This window comes from Octopus bimaculoides, chromosome 26 (assembly GCF_046866305.1).
Source record: "Octopus bimaculoides isolate indiv1 chromosome 26, ASM4686630v1, whole genome shotgun sequence".
Taxonomy (NCBI): domain Eukaryota; kingdom Metazoa; phylum Mollusca; class Cephalopoda; order Octopoda; family Octopodidae; genus Octopus; species Octopus bimaculoides.
Genome location: NC_142953.1, coordinates 5,095,639 through 5,117,050, shown reverse-complemented (window position 1 = coordinate 5,117,050; position 21,412 = coordinate 5,095,639). Strand labels below are relative to the sequence as shown.

General features: G+C 36.6%; 2 protein-coding genes across 2 annotated transcripts in view; both read left to right on the top strand.

Annotated features, from left to right (window-relative positions):
* The first annotated feature begins 8,743 nt into the window (after positions 1 to 8,743).
* LOC106880675 (uncharacterized) lies at positions 8,744 to 20,950 on the top strand. Its single transcript, XM_014930728.3, has 3 exons — positions 8,744 to 9,622; positions 16,853 to 17,350; positions 17,996 to 20,950. The coding sequence occupies exons 1-3, from the start codon at positions 9,162 to 9,164 to the stop codon at positions 18,174 to 18,176; spliced, it is 1,140 nt and encodes a 379-aa protein (XP_014786214.1). The 5' UTR covers positions 8,744 to 9,161; the 3' UTR covers positions 18,177 to 20,950.
* A 142-nt stretch (positions 20,951 to 21,092) lies between these two features.
* The window catches only part of LOC106880674 (DNA repair protein RAD51 homolog 3), a 108,006-nt gene continuing 107,686 nt past the window's right edge, over positions 21,093 to 21,412 (top strand). Inside the window, exon 1 of the mRNA XM_089342940.1 lies at positions 21,093 to 21,412. This exon is cut by the window's right edge and continues 462 nt beyond it. The gene's annotated coding sequence lies outside the window, so the exon portion shown is untranslated.

Genomic DNA, 21,412 nt, shown 5'->3' with positions numbered 1-21,412 from the left:
TGGTAGACGGAAACTGAAAGAAGCCCATCGTATATATATATATATATATATATATATATATGTATGTGTGTGTATATGTTTGTGTGTGTGTGTTCCAACATCGCTTGACATCGATACTGGTGTGTTTACGTCCCCGTAACTTAGTGGTTCGGCATAAGAGACCAATAGAATAAGTACTAGGCTTACAAAGAATAAGTCCTGGGGTCGATTTGCTCGACTAAAGGTGGTGCTCCAGCATGGCTGCAGTTAAAATGGCTGAAACGAATAAAAGAATAAAAGAATATATATGTAACATATCTGGAATGGCACAACAAGACAGAGTGGGCTATGATATCTGTTATAAATAATTTAATTATTCATAGTCTAATATAATATTTCGGAATATAAAAATTCCTTCTTCAGATATTACTAGGAAGTAATGGAGTCGGAAAACCAACTATAACAGTGACTCCATTAGTTCCTATCTGAATAAGGAATTTTTATATTCTGAAATATTATTTTAGACTATGAATAATTGAATTATCTATAACTGTTATTGTAGTCCATTCTGCATTGTTATGTCATTCCAGACACATTACATTTCACAAACAATACACTCTTATATACAGTGAACTACAACACACTCTTATATATATATATATATATGTGTATATATATATATATATGAAATGGTTGAGAATCCCTAACCCATGCCAGCATGGAAAGTAGACATTAAATGATGAGGATGATGTAAGTTTTTAAATGAAAGTGATCAATTAATTGATAGACATGTCCGGACTATCTCACTTCTATGTTAGCAATTTCAGTGGATCATTTTATTGAATTCCAATAACTGTTAATTGAATATCTCACTATGACATGTGGAGGATAAAATAAACAAAACAACAACAACAACAACAACAAACAGAACAAGTTCTATCAGGTTCAATGCTGTTTGTGATATTGATCCACTTCAGTATTACTTACTTACTAATCCATCAGCAATCATTGGTTTTTATTTTCTATCTTTCACTTGTTTCAGTCATTGGACAGCAGCCCTGCTGGGACCATCACCTAGAAGGCTTTTAAGTCAGACAAATCAACCCCCAGTACTTATGGGTCTTTTTTAAGTCTTTGTACTTCAGTGACTTTTGTTGAACTGCTAAGTCACAAAGATGCAAACAAACCTACACCAGTTATCAAATGAATGGGAGGGGCTGACACGAACATACATAATGTTGCCAATGTAGCATTTAAAATTTCCTCAATCCTGAATATAACTAAGGGATGTAATTAAAAATAAATTTCTTATAACATGATTAGACTTCAGCATTTTGTTTTCATATCAAACATTTTTTAAAGTACTTTTTCTACTGAAATTTAACATAAAATTGTTATTTTTGTTGGCAACACTAAACACACACACACACACACACACATTTATATACTGGTCTTCAACACAGCTTTTGTCTGCAAAATCCACTGATAAGCTTTGGTTGGCCTAGTGCTTATAGTAAAAGACCCTTACCCAAGGTACCATGCAGTGGAACTAAAACCGAAACCACATGGTTGCAGAGTAGTATTTTAACATAAAGTTGCTTCAACAGCACTCCTTAATAACATTTAAAGCCTAACTACCTGGTTATTTTATTATAGCATTTCAATTTATGTTAGTGTGATTGCGTGTACAGTAATGAATTGGTAAATATTAAAGATTTATTTGTTTTTTTTGGGGGGGGGGGGTCTTTACTTAGCACATATCTTCCCCACTCCTGTAGGCTCTTTATGCATATGCAAATTCGTTCCTGGTACTAACTGGAAAGGTTAGGTTCGCCACTCGTGTTGTTTTAATTACGATACCGTCGAGTTTCCATAGAAAAATGACGTGCTCGAAATACAGGATTTCATCAGATGGCCTTTGTTAGTTTAACAAGTGGATTGTGTCTGTGTGCTGTTGCTCGTGACTGTGTGTGTGTGTGCGCGTGTGAGAAAGACATTCTGCGAGCGTGTGTGTGTGTGTGCGCGTGTGAGAAAGACATTCTGCGAGCGTGTGTGTGTGTGCGCGTGTGAGAAAGACATTCTGCGAGCGTGTGTGTGCGTGTGTGTGTGGTTTCTTTAAAATCTGATTGCGTAAAGGCTGAATTGATGTTCACTATTGTGATAATCTTTTACGCACGGAGACACCTCGACATTGTTGTCTCTCTCATACACACTCACACTTTACAAATCTATTTATAAATGTATATATATATATATATGTGTGTGTCCCGATTCATTCCTGAGGTCGAATTCCGCCGAGGTCGATTTTGCCTCTCATTCTTTCGGTATAGTTAAAATAGGTAACGGGGTCGGTGTAATAATCTTAACCCCATTTTCACTAAAACTGCTGGTCTGAGGCTAAAATTTGAAGCCATTTATAGTTTTACTAACGGAAGAAAGAACTCAATACGTAAAAACATATACATATATTTTATACTTTATTATACTTCATTAGACTGCGGCCATGCTGGGGCATCACCTTGAATGGTTTAATCGAAGGAATCGATCCTACAATTCACTATTTAAAGCTTGGTACCTATTCTATTGGTCTCTTTTTAACGAAGCGCCATGCATTATGTTATGCGGTCGTAAACAAACCAGCACTGGTTTTCAAGTGGTGGTATGGAACGAACACACACACACCAGGGTCAATACTGCGTGAATCACAGTGCTGTCTCTCCCTAGGGTGCAGATTCCTATCTTGGATTTGTGAGCATGCACACAACAGCCAAACACCGCGTCGCTGGAACTGTGAAGTGTACAGTTCTATAAAATGATTAAAAAAATGTTATCATAAACTAGGGGATGGCTACTGACATTAAACTTAAAGATTATATAATATACAAGTTTAAAGAAAAAAGGGCTCATTATACTGAATGTTATCGATAATATCAAATGGGAATAGGGGGTGTTGCAGTTCTGCAGTACCTATACACGAGCCGCCGCTGCATAAACATATTTACACAAGTGTGCCCACCCACCTCCACTGGCTTTGTTTTCTATAACACATCACTTCTTTCATAGATTACACATAATGTTTATAAACAGATTTGGTGAACTAAATCATTCAACGAAATAAATAGAAAACTGTGCCAAGGTTCTTGTAATGGGGAAATTTTATTTCATCATCTACTTGGTCTATTTTCAGATATGATAGTGGCAATACACACACACACACACCTTTTTATCTCTTCTCTATTCCTTTTTTTTTTCAGTCATTAGACTATGGCCATCCACTCGCAAGGGTTTGGTCTGCCCTAGATTATAGTAGAAGACACTTGTTCTCGGTGTCACACAGTGGGACTGAACCCAGAACCATGTAATTGGGAAGCAAGCTTCTTATAACAGTCACGCCTGTGTCTTTAAATATTTTAATAAAATATGTGTTTTAATTGGATAAAACATGATTAAGTGTTCCATCTCTGATCATCCCATCTTTTTTTTTTCCATTTTCTTTTTTCAGAGATAGTTTGTAGCTAAAACTATATCCTCTAATTTGTCATTCTCTTTCTTTTAACTGTTTTCCTGTCCTGTATATCATGTGATACACACAACATATTTCCCTGGTGTCATACATTATATATGACACACAGAACACATTTCATTGGCGTCAATGCATAATATATGATATTTTGATGGAGTTCAGAATTTATTAAAGCTGCAACAAATAGATAGATAGGATTATAGGGAAGGAGATGGCAAAATAATTTATTTTAAATTTCCTGTTTAGTTTCAGCATGTAGGGGGGGGGGGGCAAAATGAGTAACCAGATGGGAGGGGAGTGGGTGAGATAAAACGAGAACTAATTTCAAAATTTCTTCTCTTTAACTGCGTGATGTGTAAATATATGGGGAAGGGATCCACTCTAGCAGACCCTGAAGAAGCTGACTTTACTATTCTCTTTTACTCTTTTTAACTTGTTTCAGTCATTTGACTGTGGCCATGCTGGAGCACCGCCTAGCACTTATTCCGTCGGCCTCTTTTGCCGAACCGCTATGTGACGGGGACATAAGCACACCAGCATCGGTTGTCAAGTAATGCTAGGGGGGGGGGGCAAACACAGACACACACACACATATATATATATATATATATATATATATATATATATACATATATACGACGGGCTTCTTTCAGTTTCCGTCTACCAAATCCACTCACAAGGCTTTGGTCGGCCCGAGGCTATAGTAGAAGACACTTGCCCAAGATGCCACGCAGTGGGACTGAACCCGGGACCATGTGGTTGGTGAGTTCCGTTAATTTCATTTCATGTGCCATTTTCCCCTGACTCTCTTTCATACGACCTAGATATTTAAAATTTTTGTTGCATTTGTTATCTTTGTGATACGTAAGGATGGATACTGACGTGCATAAGTCTTTTTTATAAATGTAATTCTAGAGAAACGAAGAGGCAAATTTACCTTGCCTTGGCTGATTTCTTTTGCCCCAGCTAAAAATGTCTACCAATATGCTCAAAAAGAACAGTGATAATTTTTCATTCTTTTTATCATTTTACTTGTTTCAGTCATTTGACTGCGGCCATGCTGTAGCACAGCCAGCCTTTAGTCAAACAAATCGACCGCATGACTTATTCTTTGTAACCTTAGTATTTATTGTCTTATTTGTTTTTCTATTGTATTTATATTACAGCAGAAACCATTATAGTGTTCCATACATAATCCCCTACTCCGTCCGTTCACACACACACACACACACACACACACACTCCTTCTTTTGATCCTATGGCTCAAATTTCAGTTTAAGAGATCAATTGTTCATTGCTCTTGTCTTGCTTACAACAGTGCTTCTGTCACGTGACCACCATTCCATAATATAGTGTTTGGAGCTGTCAGATAAACAACCACCCTATCGCTCGATCTATTTCTGCTCTTGGTCTGCCTGCCCGCCTGCCTGCCTGCCCGCCCGCCTGTCTCTTGTGTCTGACATGTTTCAGTCGTTAGACTGCGACCGTGCTGGAGCACCGCTTTGAAAAGTTTACTTGAACAAATTGACCCCAGGACCTATTTTTATGCCTGGTAGTTACACTGCTGGTCTCAGTTTTTGCTAAGTTGTAGAGACAGAGACATGAACAAACCAACACTGGTAGTCAAGCAGTGGCGGGGGGGGGGGAGAAAAAGATATTTTATATGACACACTCTACCAGTATCCCAACTTTGAAAGTGTTTCGTTAAGAAAACAAGTGGTGCCCGTCAATTTAGAAAGATCAGTAGTGTGAGATGAGCAAACACATACATACTTTCACACACACACACACACACACTCACACACACACACACACACATACACACACACACATACAAACGTACACACATACGCGCACACACATGCACATGCAATACATATGTCTGCATACGTATGTATTAATCAATACATGTAACTCTTAAGTGTGGAGTATCTTTTTCTTTCACTTGTCCACACACTTGTGTGTGTGTGTGTGTGTGTGTGTGTGTGTGTGCGTGCGCGTGCGTGCGTACATACATACATACATACATATATTACCGCCTTATCTTCGAAACGTCGAGTTAGAATAGAGGCAGCTGACGAAGGATTAATTCCAAGTGGCCATCTGTTTTCCTATGTGTTCGTTCCGTGGTCTGTAGTTCATTGTTCTAACGTCCTGTACCCTGATATGCATCTATATACACATGTAGATGTAAGTATGGACATATATGTGTATATAAATGCATATATATTCTTTGTATTTTATATATATATATATATATATATATATATATATATATATATACATAGGCTTTTGTTCCTGTCAGACCGCTGTTAATACTGTCAGAATGTTTATCGTTAACCAAACACAGCAGGGGGAAAAGTGAAGTTGGAGACGAGAGGATTGCGTGGGTCAGTTTATGTAAAACAAATTGTGGAGGTGACGGTGGAAGTGGGGAATTACTGTCATTTAATAGCGATTTATGTTGTTTGTTTTGTGTCGTTTTGTTTTGGAAAATGTCTTCATCCGTTGTCAAACAAGAGTTTCTGATAGAGAGAGAAATTGAGACGAATTGACAGTAAATCATTTCCTTATGGGGCCTTGGATGACGACATCATGATTAAGTCTGCCGTTCACAATAATAAGAAGAATGAGCTGTAGTTGCAACAGCTGGTGGTGGTGGTGGTGAGTGTTTTTCTTATTGTTGCTGTCGATGGTGATTATATTGAGTGTTGATGATGATGATGATGATGATGATGATGAAGATGATGATGAAGATGATGATGATGATGATTATGATGATGATGATTATGATGATGATGATGAAGATGAGGAGGAGGAGGAGGAGGATGACAACAACGACGACAATGATGATGCCAATGGTTGTTTTTGTTGTTGTTGATGACGACGACGACGACGATGATGATTATGATGATGATGATGATGATGAAGAAAACGACGACGAAAACGATAACAACGACGATTGTGATGGTAATTGTTTTTGTTCTTGTTGCTGCTGCTGATGATGAAGACGATGATGATATTTTCAATGGTGACAGTAGTTTTTTTTATTATTATTGTCATTGTTGATGAAGTGGATGATAAGCAGACCTATTTATTTATGATCAATAGTATACCAGACATAACGTTCTTATCATTTTGTCCCACTCTTCTAATATTACTCCATTCAATGCTGTGACAGATAACGTTTGATTTAAAGCCAGTCACCAAAAAGCCTGATTCTTGTTGTAGTTTGGAGGCTTGTGTGCCTCAATGGCTCTAAGAGCTATTCCAGCGGAGAGCAAGCTCCTCATAGAGTCTTCGATGTCCGTCGTCAGCCCCGTCGCATGACCTTTAGAGGCTCCTGCAACTTTTTGTTTCGAGACCCCCATCCCTTCAATCAAAATTCGTAATCTATGTAAGGTTTAATCAAATTTTGAAAATGATAAACAAAAGTTGTTGAGGAAAAATAGAAATACAAAAGAAAACAACAACAAAAAACAAACTCACAAATGACTGGGATTCAAATAGTTTTCGTGTTAATTCAAATAACAGGGAAAGAACCGAAGAAACTTTATTATTCATGTACACACACACACACACACATAGATAGATAGATAGATAGATAGGTATCTGAAGAAGCTAAATCAGATTAGTTAAACAAAAGTTCTCATCAACCGACAACATTCCAGCGACTGAATCCGGTTAGCCATATTGTTAGTTTCTTATCTGACTAGTTTGCCGAATGTTTAAATAAATACCTACACTTCAGTTAATTCTTTCAGATGCTATTATAAATACTAAATGTAAGTATTTTATTGCAAGGTCAAGACATTTCAATAGGTAATGAGATTCAGAGGAATACAATCTATTTATCAGTTTCATAGTCATTAAACTATTCAGCTATTCAAAACGTACCTTTGTAGTAAGACATTTGCTCCTCATCAACATGATTCCGGGTTCAGTTGTACAGGGTGCGGCATAAATACCTCCCACATTTGAAAGGAAAAAGAAACAACATTTATGAAAAATTAATTTTACTGTTGTTTAAACAAAGGGTTACAGTTTTTGTTCATTAGCTAAATGAAAACATCATTGGCACTTGCATATGATCGTTAGCAACACATAGGTGAAAGTTTAAAATGTGGGAGGTATTTCTGCCGCACCCTGTACCTTGATGAAGTGCCTTCTTCTATAGCTCGCCGGGGCCGACCAAGGTCTTGTGAGTGGATTTGAGAAATGGAAACTGAAAGAAACCCCATCGTAGATATTCTTTTAGTCTTTTTCTTGCTTCAGTCATTTGACTGCAGCCATGCTGGAGCAGCGCCTTAAAGGGGTTTTAGTCGAAGAAATCGACCTCAGGACTTATACTTTGTTAGCGTAGTGCTTATCCTATCTCTTTTGTCTGTTTTGCCGAACCGCTGGGTTACGGGGACATAAACACACCTGCCTTGGTTGTCAAGTAATGGCAGGGGGACAAACACACAAATATATATATACATATATATATATATATATATATATATATATATATATATATATATATATATATATATATATATGTATATATATATATATATATATATATATATATATATATATATATATATATATATATATATATATATATATATATCGTTGACATTATGTTAAACTGTCATATGTTCAAATTTGGTAAAATGCATCTTTTTCAATATTTAGTCAGACTATCGCATCTCCTGCTGCTTCAGATGCCAAGATATCAAAAATTGTCAAAGTGTAGCACAACGATTTTGCTATGGAATGGTGAAACTATTTTTTTTTTGTTCCTTTTCTGAAAAACCAACGTTTTGGACTTACGACTCTTTTGCATAATACCACCTATATATATATATATATATATATATATATATATATATATATATATATATATATATATATATATATATATATATATATATATATATATATATATATATTCAGTTTTAATTTATTTTGTTAAGTGTCCATGTATGAAACTCTGGTCCCACGAGTCATTTTTATAACTTTCTACTTACTAAGAAATAATGAAGTATTAATTCTTTGTTTCTTTTTCTTTCTTTTTTGGGAACTGTTAATCTCGAAGTACATAAAGCTGTAGATAATACACTTTTGAATAAAAAAAAATCGAAGGCTACCTGTGGGATTTGATCCCACACCTCCGGTAGACACAACAGGCGACCAATCATTGGACGTCAGCAATGATATATTAATTTCACATCTTGTCCTTTTGTTCTCTATCTCTATAAACCACATATAATAACACTGAAGCAATCCATAACCACGATAACAAACATGTTGCTTGAGTACGCCAACAAATTGTATTATTTGCTATTCAAACCTGAAAGAGAATCTTCTTTCAATTAAGTTACCAAATAATATTAATGTACTTCGCATCTTCCATACCTAACAGTGTTAACCGTGTTTTGTTCATGACATGACGTCAATACTGAGCAACCAATCAAATCGTTTTGTTCACCACTGTTTCCCCCACTTCTTGTTTACGTTATTTCTGTTCGTTCTCAGTTTACTCCAAGAAGCAGAACAAGTAACATCAGATCAACATCATACTGGACTGGAAAGAGTGTTTAAAGATTATTATACATGCTAGTTGATTTATTTAAATAAATCATCTTTTACTGGTTGTCTTATATCAACAAAGATGACAGCAATAGCCGAGTTTCAGAAACCCGATACGTTAATTATAACGACCAACGGAGGCAGAAGTACTGTTCGACGTGCTGCCATAGTGGCAACATCGGCCACGAATGGTGTCGCGCAACACAGACCAGCGACATCTGTGATCACTGTGAAACCCATAGTGAAAACAGCCCCAAACGTTTGTAAAATTCAGTCGAACGTGACCGGCCTATTCACCACCAGTCTGCTATCGCCTAAGCAACAGCAAACACAACAGCAACAAGTGCAATCACAAACAAGACTGCAACAGCAGACGGAGAAGAATATCGTCCTGGGTTCACATAGCGAAAATATGAACGTATTCCGATTAACATCTACCGCTGTTGCAGACGATGAAGACGCCAGTTCGATCGGCAGTGACGGAGCACCTCGTAAAAGACGAAGGCTAACACATCTGAGTCCCGAAGAGAAGATACAACGGAGGTAAAAATTAATCTTTCACGTCTTGGCTTTTATTAATTTTTAAGGGATGATGCAATCTTATCTCTCTCTCTCTCTCTCTCTCTCTCTCTCTCTCTCTCTCTCTCTCTCTCTCTACGTATATATATATATATATATATGAAAGAAATTGTATAGTGCTGAAGTGCACTATCTATCTATCTATCTATCATCTGTCGATCGATCGATCATTAGACTTGTGTGATATGTGGTTTATTGATTACGACATATAACCAGTAACTCCATATGTCCTGTTATATTTCAAAAGGATCCATATGTGACGAGCAAATGCCTTAATTATTCTGGTGATCCTTCCATTCCGCTCACATATAAATAATATGTGGGTGTATACATGCACGCACACACACACACACACACACATATGAGGGTGAAAATCTGAGCGAAAGCTATTCCTAGAAGGCCTAGCTAGTGGAATAGGCATTTACGCTGTTTAAGTTCCTGTTTCATTCTCCAAAGAGGAACATCTGATCTTGTGTGTGCGTGTGTGCGTCGCAGGGAAGACTTGTCTCTATTTCACCATTTAAACAGGAACAATACAATCTTGTTTGTGTGACGAAGGAGAGACATTATTTTCTTGACACGTTGAAAGCCTTGATTGTTCTTATATAGCCACATTAACTATTTCAAGGACGACCACCTTCCTCTCTTAGATTTATAAAATTACTTGGTCCACTTCCCACGGTTAAAAGAAAGTATTTATTTGGGTGTAGCTATGTTACATGTTTGGAATCATCATCATCATTTTCGTTATCATACAATATGTTGTTAGAAAATATTAACCATATCGGTAATTAAGTTAAGAAATTATTTAATCCTGTATCAACGAAATATTTTATTTATTCCCTTGTCTATACTTATGATATTACTACCGTATTATAGAAAAATTCACCTTTTTATTTCATCTTAAACCTGTCGTCACCAAATGATTTTTAAAATATGATTAATCACCATTGATCGTTACATTTTACTAATGTGAACTAATGTACCTACATACATACACAAATATTAAAATTGATTTATTAATCAGTGGATGAACTATTTAATCTTTAGTCCCTAGTCTTCTTCATAGCCAAGTCATCCCCCTACACGAACCACGAACGTCTCGCCTTGTGTCTTTATTCACGATGCTATTTACTGTATTATAGTAAGATTGACCTTCTTTTTACTCCATCTAAAACCTATCGTCCACAAATATGGTTTTAAATTAGAGTAATCGCCATTGATCGTTACATTTTAGCAGAGTGAACTAACTAATTGAGGGTGAATCATGAAATATGCCAAGAATCTTTTGCCTGATGTTGCTCCACGCCCCCAGCTGTTCAACATCGTGGGCCTTTTATTTATGCAGAGCTGTTTAGTTATAAAATGGTGGAGACTGCTGTTTTTGACGCAGCTGAACAGATGTTACTTCCTGATCGTGTACGATATTAGGAAATGGGTTACTCACACAAACCACATACGTACACTCCCCTACATGCGTGTGAACACTCACATTGTATACGTATAATATGTCACCAGTTAAATGGTGGTACAAGACACATACATAAACTTGTATGTATGTATGTATTATTCGAAGTATAAATATATTGATTATTATACACGTATTCGGAGAATACACACGCACACACACACTTGTTCATGCGCCGACACATGTTTGCATGTAGATCACGGATTTGATGATCGCTCCAAGCTGAGATTTTGAATTTCAGCCGTTGTTTGAAACGGATATGGAATAGCCAGAGAGAAAACTGTGTGTGTATATATATATATATATATATATATATATATATATGTATGTATGTATGTATGTATGTATACACACACATCTATCTATCTACAAATTTACGCGTCTCTATCTCTCTCTATATACCTCTCTCTCTCTCTCTCTCTCTATATATATATATATATATATATATATATATATATATATAGAGAGAGAGAGAGAGAGAGAGAGAGAGAGAGAGAGAGAGATAGAGACGTAAACAGTAGCAGCACGGAATCGTGAAGTATATTTTCCACCTAAATGTGGCGAACCCATAAAGAAGCCCCAGGAAGACATCTCCTCCAGCTGGCTAACGACACACTGTCTGTGTCGTTATTGAATTCGGGACACACCCACTGGGGTAGGTATGCCGGTACATGCTTACGGAGCTAACCTATCCGGTTACTACTACAGTATAGTGTCAATATAATGATGATGCTCGCTGCTGGGTTAGTTGGTGTGAAATGCTGTCGTGTTGGTGTCTTAGTCAAGTCGCTTTATTAGCACCGATATAGTACAAACTTACACCAAGCACAACGACCGACACCGCCATCATGAACCTCCGCCGCCTTCATCACAACTATTACTATCCCCCTCTCACCACCATCACCGTCACGACTACTAGTCCCCACCATCGCCACCAGAACCATCACTGCTATTCCATGCACTACCACCATTTCTACTATCCCCACCGTCATCTCTACTTCTGCTATTCCTTGCCACCACCGCTTCTATCTCCCCCACCATCACCAGCATCACCATTTGTATTATCCCTACGACTGCTGTCACTACTTCTACTATCCCCACCACCACCACCACCACCACCACTACAACATTTTAGCAGTCTGGCAATATTCCCGTTTCATACATTGTACCAGGCACGAACGAACGAACTAATTAGGGAACTTTGACGTGGTCGTTTGTCTTGCTAGAAATAGTAACCAAATCTTCAAATCACGTTATTTCTATCTTTTAAATAACAAATGGGTAAATTGGGATCTGTCCTGGAAATAATATACCTGGGGGAAAAATAAAATAATAATAATAAAGTGGTTGACTGGAATGTCTGAACTGAAACTAAAAGCATTTTAGAACAGCAAAATTTCCAGACCAACCTGACAGACAGGACTGCACGTTTTACAACAGACGATTAGGAAAGCAAACGGCAGCTTTGAAACAATTAACCAACATTCTTAACACACACACACACTCTCTCTCTCTTTTTCTCAATCATTCACCCCCCCCCCCTTTCTCACTCAATCCCCTTCTTTCTCTATCTCTCTCTCTCACACGTTTCATATTCTCCATTCTGTAAAACCTGTTCACAAGAGACGGTTACATATATATATAGCTATCTTATATCAGGTGCCCTCACAGTGTCTCCTATTTTTCATTACTTCATTGAATTTTTTTTTATGAGAATTTTTTAGAGCTGGTGTAATAAGTGCTTGTACAACGAGTTATATAAACCCACGCTACCGTGGAAAACGGATGTTAAATGATCTATCTATCTATCTATCTCTCTATTCATCTATCTATCTATTCATCTATCTATATGTGTGTGTGTGTAATGGTTGTTATATATTTTTCTTTGTAGTTTAATTTGAGCTACAGCTGTTTCCAATAGCCATAGTTTCGTTGTTTGATAGGTTTATTCAATCGACCCATTTGATCGGTTGGAAAAAATTGAACGACATTAGAACAATTAATGCTACTTTCGTCAGAGCCACTTCTGGTTATAACAAAGCAAGAATGGTGACGAACTATAAACCTCGGGGACCTTGCCACAAAAATACGTGGGGTTCTTCAGCTAATCTAAACAAAATTGTTAGGCTGCTGTACTAACAGAAAGTTTATTCGGTATTTTGCCCTGATTGATAAACCCTCACTAATAACTCTTGGTATATATATATATATATATATATATATATATATATATATATATATATATATATATATATATGTGTGTGTGTGTGTTTATATATAGGGAGAGAGAGAAAGAGTGATAGTATAACAAAAATGGGATAAAATGCTTGGCATTTGAAAGGATTCATTCTTACTACCAGCTACTTCTGTGTCTGCTGCTACATGGGAAGTTCTTCAATGTCAGCCTATGTCCACAGCACCTCTTGTGTATCTTTTGTTTATCTTAAGTACACCATATGGCATTTATACTCACCCCTCCCCCTTTTTGTTTTTACTTCATATCGATCCAGCTTTGGCCTCTTCACATACGTGTGTTTGTGTGCGATAAGCCTTTCGAGAAATTCATAAGATCGAGTAGTAAACAACTTATCCAGTTTTATTAACCCACGCACACACATAACGTAGGCTTGGCTAGATTGTCGTATATATTTGTGTGAAAATCATTGCCTGACTACGCTCATTTTAATGTATATAATATATATTAAGAAAGAATGCCATATAGGCAGGCATTGCACACCATTAAAACAGCTGGGAAAGAGTGACAGATAAAATATCTATATCGAAAGAATGCCATATATATATATATATATATGGATTATTGTAATATAATGTAATATAAAGTTGAAGCAAATTAACACCAAATATACAGTGCGTGTGTTTTTATTGGCTAAACTGGCAATATGACCATCCCCAAGTACAACAACATATATATATATATATATATATATATATATATATATATATATATAATCATAAATATATAGGGATTGACAGTAACCTGCTTCTCCAACATACTGAGAATTCAGAAATAGCAGTCAAAGAACTACTGATTTCAAAACTACAAATTATTACTCCAGATTGATAGCGATATTTTTGATACACACAGAACAAAAAACAGTAGAGAAGAGTAAAAAACCCACCTGCCTTTAGTTAATTTAGTACGATCGTTTCACAGTTAAGAGTAAAGAATACTCTATTCTGATCTTCAGCTAAATATTCTAATAAATTTGTTAATGTCTAAATAACTCACGTTAATTTTGACCATGTGAACATCAATACCACGTGAGGAAGACGTTAAGAAATTTATCGGCCAGTGAGTTCAAAATCCCTGCCCTGCATCTCTCTCTCTCTCTCTCTCTCTCTCTCTCTCTATCTATATATATATATATATATATATATATATATCATAAATATACAGGGATTAGCATTGAGTTGCTTCTCCAACATACTGAAAATTTAGAAATAGCAGTCAAAGAACTACTGATTCTAAACTACAAATTTTTCTCTAAATGGATGGCGATATTTATGGCTTGCTCCAACCAACAAGTAGTTAGGTTCGGAGTTCAAATATGGTCCTCGGTCACATGCTTACACACGTTGGGATAGTGTGGTTCGTAGCAGCTCATCTTGCCGTGGAATGTCAACGGTCACAGATGATTCGCTGACAATGCCACTGCCGATTATCGTGTGCAGATGTAGTCTAGGTTTGACATCATCATCATCGTCATCATTTAACGTCTGTTGTCAATGCTGGCATGGGTCGGTCGGTTTGACCAGGGCTGGCAAGCTGGGGAGCTGCACCAGACTCCTGTCTGATTTGGCATGGTTTCTACGACTGGATGCCCTTCCCTAGCGCCAACCATTTTATAGTAGCTTCATCGAAGCCTCTAATATGAAGCTATGGAATGTTATTCGGGCACTCGACAAATGAGTTCACTGCATCTTATAGCTGAAAAAATCTGAAATCAATATGGAAGACAATACGATCCCTTTGCTCTCTATATTAACGACTGTTTTATCCCAGAATGCGTGTTGGAAGATGTTTAAGCTGTACGCAAATAAACATACGTAAGGAAAGGTCGATGATCTAGAATCTAGGTCATCGCCATGAGATCTGTGTGAACAAGTCTTTGTTGACCAAGAGGGGCAGAATTGTATGCACTTATCAAGCATATACTGGTTTTCGCAGCTGATCAAAGTAGTTTCTTCCCGTCTCTCTTGAGTTTTCTCTCTTTCTCATCTTTTTCTTCCCACCTGTCTCTTCTCGTTTTCTCTCACGCAACCTTCTTCTTTCTCTCTCACCTGTTTTCTCTCGATTTCTCTCTCTCTTCCTCCCATATTTTCTTTTACCCTTTCCTCCTACGTCTCCCTCTCTCTTCCATGCTTCATTTTTCTTTCTTTCTCTTAATCCTCTCTCAAATTCTATTTCTGTCGCACATTTTTCTTCTTCACTTGCCCTTTCTTTTTACTTCTTTCTCTCTCTCTCTCTCTCTCTCTCTCTCTCTACTCCTTTCTTCTTCTCTCTTTCTTCCTTCATTTTGTCTTTCTTTTTCTCATTTCTATCCTTTCTATTACACATACATTCTTTTAACTCTCCCTCCCACTGCTTGCCTCTCATACACACTCTCTCTCACCATCATACACACACTCTCCCACCACCCCTCTAAACCTCACTCCAGTACTCTCTTTCACCCTCTCTTTATCACATGCACTCAAACGCACTTTTCCTGTCTCTCACCTTCACCCCCAACACTCTCTCCCTCCTATTCAAAACAGAAACCTCAAGTAACTTGCTAAATTTAACTCACTCAAAACAAACTAGATCACCCAGCGGATAAAAACCACTATCGATTGGTCTTCTTCCCCAGTTATCTTCTTTATTATTTCAACCTGATAAAAATAATAAACATAGGTCTATACTTTGGTCAGTTAAGACAGCCAGGCTATTTATTCCACCCTTTTACCAGTGATCTGTTCGTTTTTTATTCAGTGTGTCTGTGTGTATCTCCTGACTAATGTCAACTTTTGTGATGATTGGTTCAATGAGTTATAGGTAACTTGAGGTTCTAATGCACTTTGGCATCTTGTATATGTAATTGTGTTCTTGTGTGTGTGTATGTGTTTATATATATATATATATATATATATATATATATATATATATATATATATATCCTGACCAGCGTCAACTTTCGTGATGGTTGGTTCAAACAATTACGATAGGTAACATGAGAAGGTTTGGTACTAATGCACTTTGGCATCTTGTGTATATTCGTGATAATAATTACCATCATCGTTTAACATCCGTTTTCCATGCTGGCATGGGTTGGATGGCTTGAAAGAAACTGGTAAGGTTAGGCGGCCACATCAGGTTCCATAGTCTGTTTTTGCCTTGGTTTCTATGGCTGGATGTCCTTCTTAATGCCAACTACTTTACAGAGTGTACTGGGTGCTTTTTACATAGTACCATCACCAGTGCTTTTACGTGTGTGTATGCATAGACATACACAAACACACATACATAGATATACACATATGGAAAAAATTATGTGGGTTCCAAATTCTTTAATTAAAATGGAATCAAAACTATCCACTTATAAGAGTTAAATATCTGGCATTTGCCAATGAAACACTGAGGTCATCCTGGCCCCCAAAATTGCTGCCCTTGTGGAAAAATGTGAAACTATTGTTATTATATTTTAAATATTAATATTATTATCTTTTAGGAAATTAAAGAACAGAGTTGCAGCCCAAACAGCCCGCGATCGGAAGAAAGCACAAATGTCTGACATGGAAATAGCCATTGATAAACTACAGAATGAAAACAAAAAATTGCTTCAACAGAACCTGATGCTACAGAAAAAGACTGACACACTGGTCTGCGAAAACGCTGAGCTCCGCGAGAGACTGGGCCAGTTAGAGAACGGAGAATGCAACCACTTGTCCACAACAACAACTACAACCACATCGTCAGGAACAACATCCACATCATCACCATTATCATCATCATCATCATCATCGTTATCATCCAGCACATGTAACTACAACAACAACAACAGCATTGCTAACAGTAGTCTCTGCAAGAGTGAAAGCTTATCGTCGCCGGTGAAAACAGAATCAAAATGCCTACGGTCCGCAGTACCAATTGTTTCTCTGCCGCAGAAACACATTTTGATGCTGTTTCACTTGATGATACGTTGCAGCTTTTTGGCAGTAATGATGAAGTAAGTTTAATCTTTAATCTTTAATCTTTTGTCTTTTTAATCTTTAAACCTTTAGCATTCAGATTACTCTGTCAAATGTAATGCTTATTCACATCATCACTATTTAATGTCCGTTAAACTGACCATGTCCAGCCTAGATATTCTGCCAGTTTGATGTTCAGAGAGGTCAGGTCTGGCCTCTCACACCTATCCTGCAGTGTCATTCTAAATATAAGCAATAACATAATGAAAATCTTCGCTACAAGATAATGCATGATTAATTCAAAATAATGTGAATAAAGAATAAATAAGCATTACGTTTGAGTGAGTTATCCGAATGCGAAAATAAGTTTTTGTCCAACTCCTGCCAGCATGGCGAAAAGAGACCTCAAAATGATGGCAAAAAAATGTTTTTTAGTGAGTTAAACACTTGATGTGAGTTGATATGTTTTCTAGGCTCCAAAGACTTGATTAACCCATTAGCAATCTAATTACTCTGTGAAATGTAAGGTCTCTTTATTTACATTGTCTTAGATTGATCATGCTTAGAGATTTTGATGCTGTGATTTTAGAGATTTTCGATTTCTGAAACAATCTATAATAACCTGATAATGATCTTATGGCTAAGTTTAATTGTTTTTTTTTTTGTTTTTTTTTTTTCTCCAGCCTAGCAAATGGTGGAAATTTCTGGATGAAGTCTGCAATTCAGAATCTAAAAACCCAATCTCTTCACAGTCAGTTACAGATTCTTCGTGTCTTGGAGCTGCTGAGCTTCTCGCAAAAGAGAATTCCAATTCCATGGTGGGGACCGCAACAACACAACTGGACTCCCTCGATGAACTTATAAAATCTGACCATGTCTATGTCAAGCCTTCCCCATCTCCGTCTCCAGCTTCTGACAGTGGACCAAAGTCCCTGATGGAAGTTTGTGATATCTTGCCATGTGATGCTGCTGATGAAGGCGTGTTTGTAGACGAGGAAGCAATAGTGTCAGCAGTCAGCTCCACTGTAATTGTTCCTGACATTTCTAACATTGCCACTCAAGAATATGACGATATCAAAGACAACGATGCCATCACTGACAACAGCAGCAGCAACATCGATGATGATAGTTATGATTTTGACCCTCTGGCCTTACTGCAAGATATCCTGCAAGAGTCGGTTGACAGCCAAGAAGGCAAAGAAACAAACGATATTCTACAACTGGCAGATTTAGAGCAGCTTGATACCTCTGATCTCGCTGAAGAAAACAACCCCATCTCCTCCCTCATGCTCGATATGAAACTGAGGAAATCCTGTGACTCTACTGAAAGTGAAATGAAAATTCCCGTTGAAACAACTTATATGGATCAATTCAGTGACTCTGCCAGTGACTCTGGTATAAATAGTGAACCTAGCAATCCTGGGTCCCCTTACCAGGATCAGTTGACGACAATCCCTTTTAATGACATGGATCCAATGGATGACTGCATGTTGCCAGAGATATTTCCTTGTCTCGTTTGAGCAGTGATATCTCTTTCCCTCTCTTCCTTTTGATCGAGCCATTGCTTGTGAGTGGCTGGATTATTCTGACCGGTTCCCCTTTGAGCTTATGTTCTCCAAGAACTAAAGCTAAAGCAGAACTGAATGATATTAATTACTTAATCACATCTAGTGCTGATTAAGCTGTACTAATAGCTTAGCCAACTGAGGCAGTCAGCTTATCTTTTGCTAACCACTTCTCTGTTAAGTTGTTAAGCATCGTCTAGATACTACTCTACACCAAGGACTAAGGCTAAGCAAAGTTTTTACTGACCTAATCATATTTAGAACTATCTCGTATTCACAAAGCTGTATCGTAAATTATTGAAGCTTGGCCTTTCGATGCAGTCAACCTATCTCTTCATTTCCTAAGACTTGCAGCATCCTGGTGCATTGTTTGGAATGAGACGAGTCTCTTATTTTACATAAAATGAGGGTGAAAGTGGTTCTCACTGTAGCCCCTATGCCTTCCAGCAGTCACCACCATCACTTCCACCATGTCGTTCTTGGTAGTTGAAGTAGTCAAGTAGTTAAAATATTAAGATAAAAATCTCAAAAACTTGTCTGACATCAATGATTTCTACAATTTAGATATATCTTATGAGAGTAATTTCAAATTTTCTCACACTCACACAAAAAAGCAAATATAATTTGACTTCTTTATAACCTCCTTTACATTTATTCATTTTCTTTTTCTATTATTTCTTTTTGCCTCTTACACCTTCTCTAATCACTATCATTGAAAGCTTACATTTAATACTTAGGTTAAAAAATTAAACTTAGCATATCACTACAGCCATATCAATGCCCATATATCAAAATATTTATACATACATATATATATAATCATAAATATATAGGGATTGACAGTAACCTGCTTCTCCAACATACTGAGAATTCAGAAATAGCAGTCAAAGAACTACTGATTTCAAAACTACAAATTATTACTCCAGATTGATAGCGATATTTTTGATACACACAGAACAAAAAACAGTAGAGAAGAGTAAAAAAACCACCTGCCTTTAGTTACCTGCATATCTACATATATATATATATATATATATATATATATATATATATATACATATATATGTATATATTTGTCTCTTTAGTTCAAGATGGAGTCCGTTCACCTTTCATCTTACATTCCTTGACATAAGCGGTACTGTTTATGTTTCTATTTTTACTTTTTCTAGTTACTTGAGGCAGATTGGTAGAATCCATAGAGTGGCCCTGACAAAATGCTTTGCAGTATTTAGTTATGTCTCTAGTTATGTTCTGAGTTCCAGTCCTGTCCATGGTCAATAGAATAAGATACTCAACTCCTTGGGAACTGATACAATCAGATTCTCCTTTCATTACCCCCTCCACCCTTCTCCTATCTCTAGACTTGTGCAAAAAGTAGAAATTACTTCACAGCAAAAATAGCATACAGTTTCATGAGCTTATATCATATATATATATAGATCAGAGCTCTGCAGCTGTTATGTTTAACATACTGGTGTGTCATGATACGATGCTAGGAGTGCCGTAGTGTAACCTGAATATAATTTTTTCTCCTATACATTTAGTTATATTTTTAGTTCAGGTGTGCCACCGAATTTTGAAAAGAATATATATGTACCGCAAGTGAAAAAAGGTTCCGGAACACTGATATAGATGTATGCCTGTCTATCTGTCTATATGTTTATGTATAGTGTGAAAATATGATTTATTTTTATATAGTCATTATCTCGATATCATACTTCATTTCATATATTTAGCTCCTATGATTTAAAAAGATATTTATTTTATTATGTTTTATTTATCAAAAGTTTGTCTTGTTTCTTTTTTTCCTTCTATCAAAATATTTCTTTCATATCTAATGTAAAATAGTATTATTTCTAGAATATTCTTATATCCAAGAGCACTGTTTTTAACTGAGTCACTGTAAATAACATTGTTATTCATATGAAAAATGATTTTATAATTCCATATCATACTCTTTACAATTGTAAAACAAAAACAAAACTCCAAAATCAACATAGTTGTTTTCTTCAATCATGAGGTTTGAAAACCTAAATCTAGGTTGTTTAATAAATTTGTTTCTGAAATAAGAAATACATTGTTGTTATTTTATTTTAATTTTTTAGTTTTTACTTTTGTGTACTTTTTTATACTTTTTTTTTTTAATGTAAATCCAGTTCCCAAGATACACTTAGTTTCATCTTAGATCTTTTTTTTTATTGGAGCTACAGGACATGAACCAACCTGCTTGCAGCAAAGTATGGCTGAACTTGGGTCCTTGGGGAAAGAATGTAACTCCTTAATGCATATGCTACAAATAATAATAATGATAATAATCATCATCATTGTTTAATGTCTGCCTTCCATGCTGGCATGTGTGGGATGGTTTGACATGTGCTGACCAGGCAGGAGCCGGCACCAGACTTTTGTGCTCCTAGCGATGATGTTGTTGTTGGCACTCCGTCGAGGGTTCCAGTTGATCCGATCAACGAAACAGCCTGCTCGTGAAATTAACTTGCTGAGCACTCCACAGACACGTGTACCCTTAACGTAGTT

Bases quoted from the DNA above. Each gene is read 5' to 3' on its own strand.
- LOC106880675 (XM_014930728.3), top strand. From the start codon at position 9,162: ATGACAGCAATAGCCGAGTTTCAGAAACCCGATACGTTAATTATAACG. The intron at 9,623-16,852 runs GTAAAAATTAAT...ATTATCTTTTAG, and splicing joins GAAGAGAAGATACAACGGAG to GAAATTAAAGAACAGAGTTG. The intron at 17,351-17,995 runs GTAAGTTTAATC...TTTTTTCTCCAG, and splicing joins TTTTTGGCAGTAATGATGAA to CCTAGCAAATGGTGGAAATT.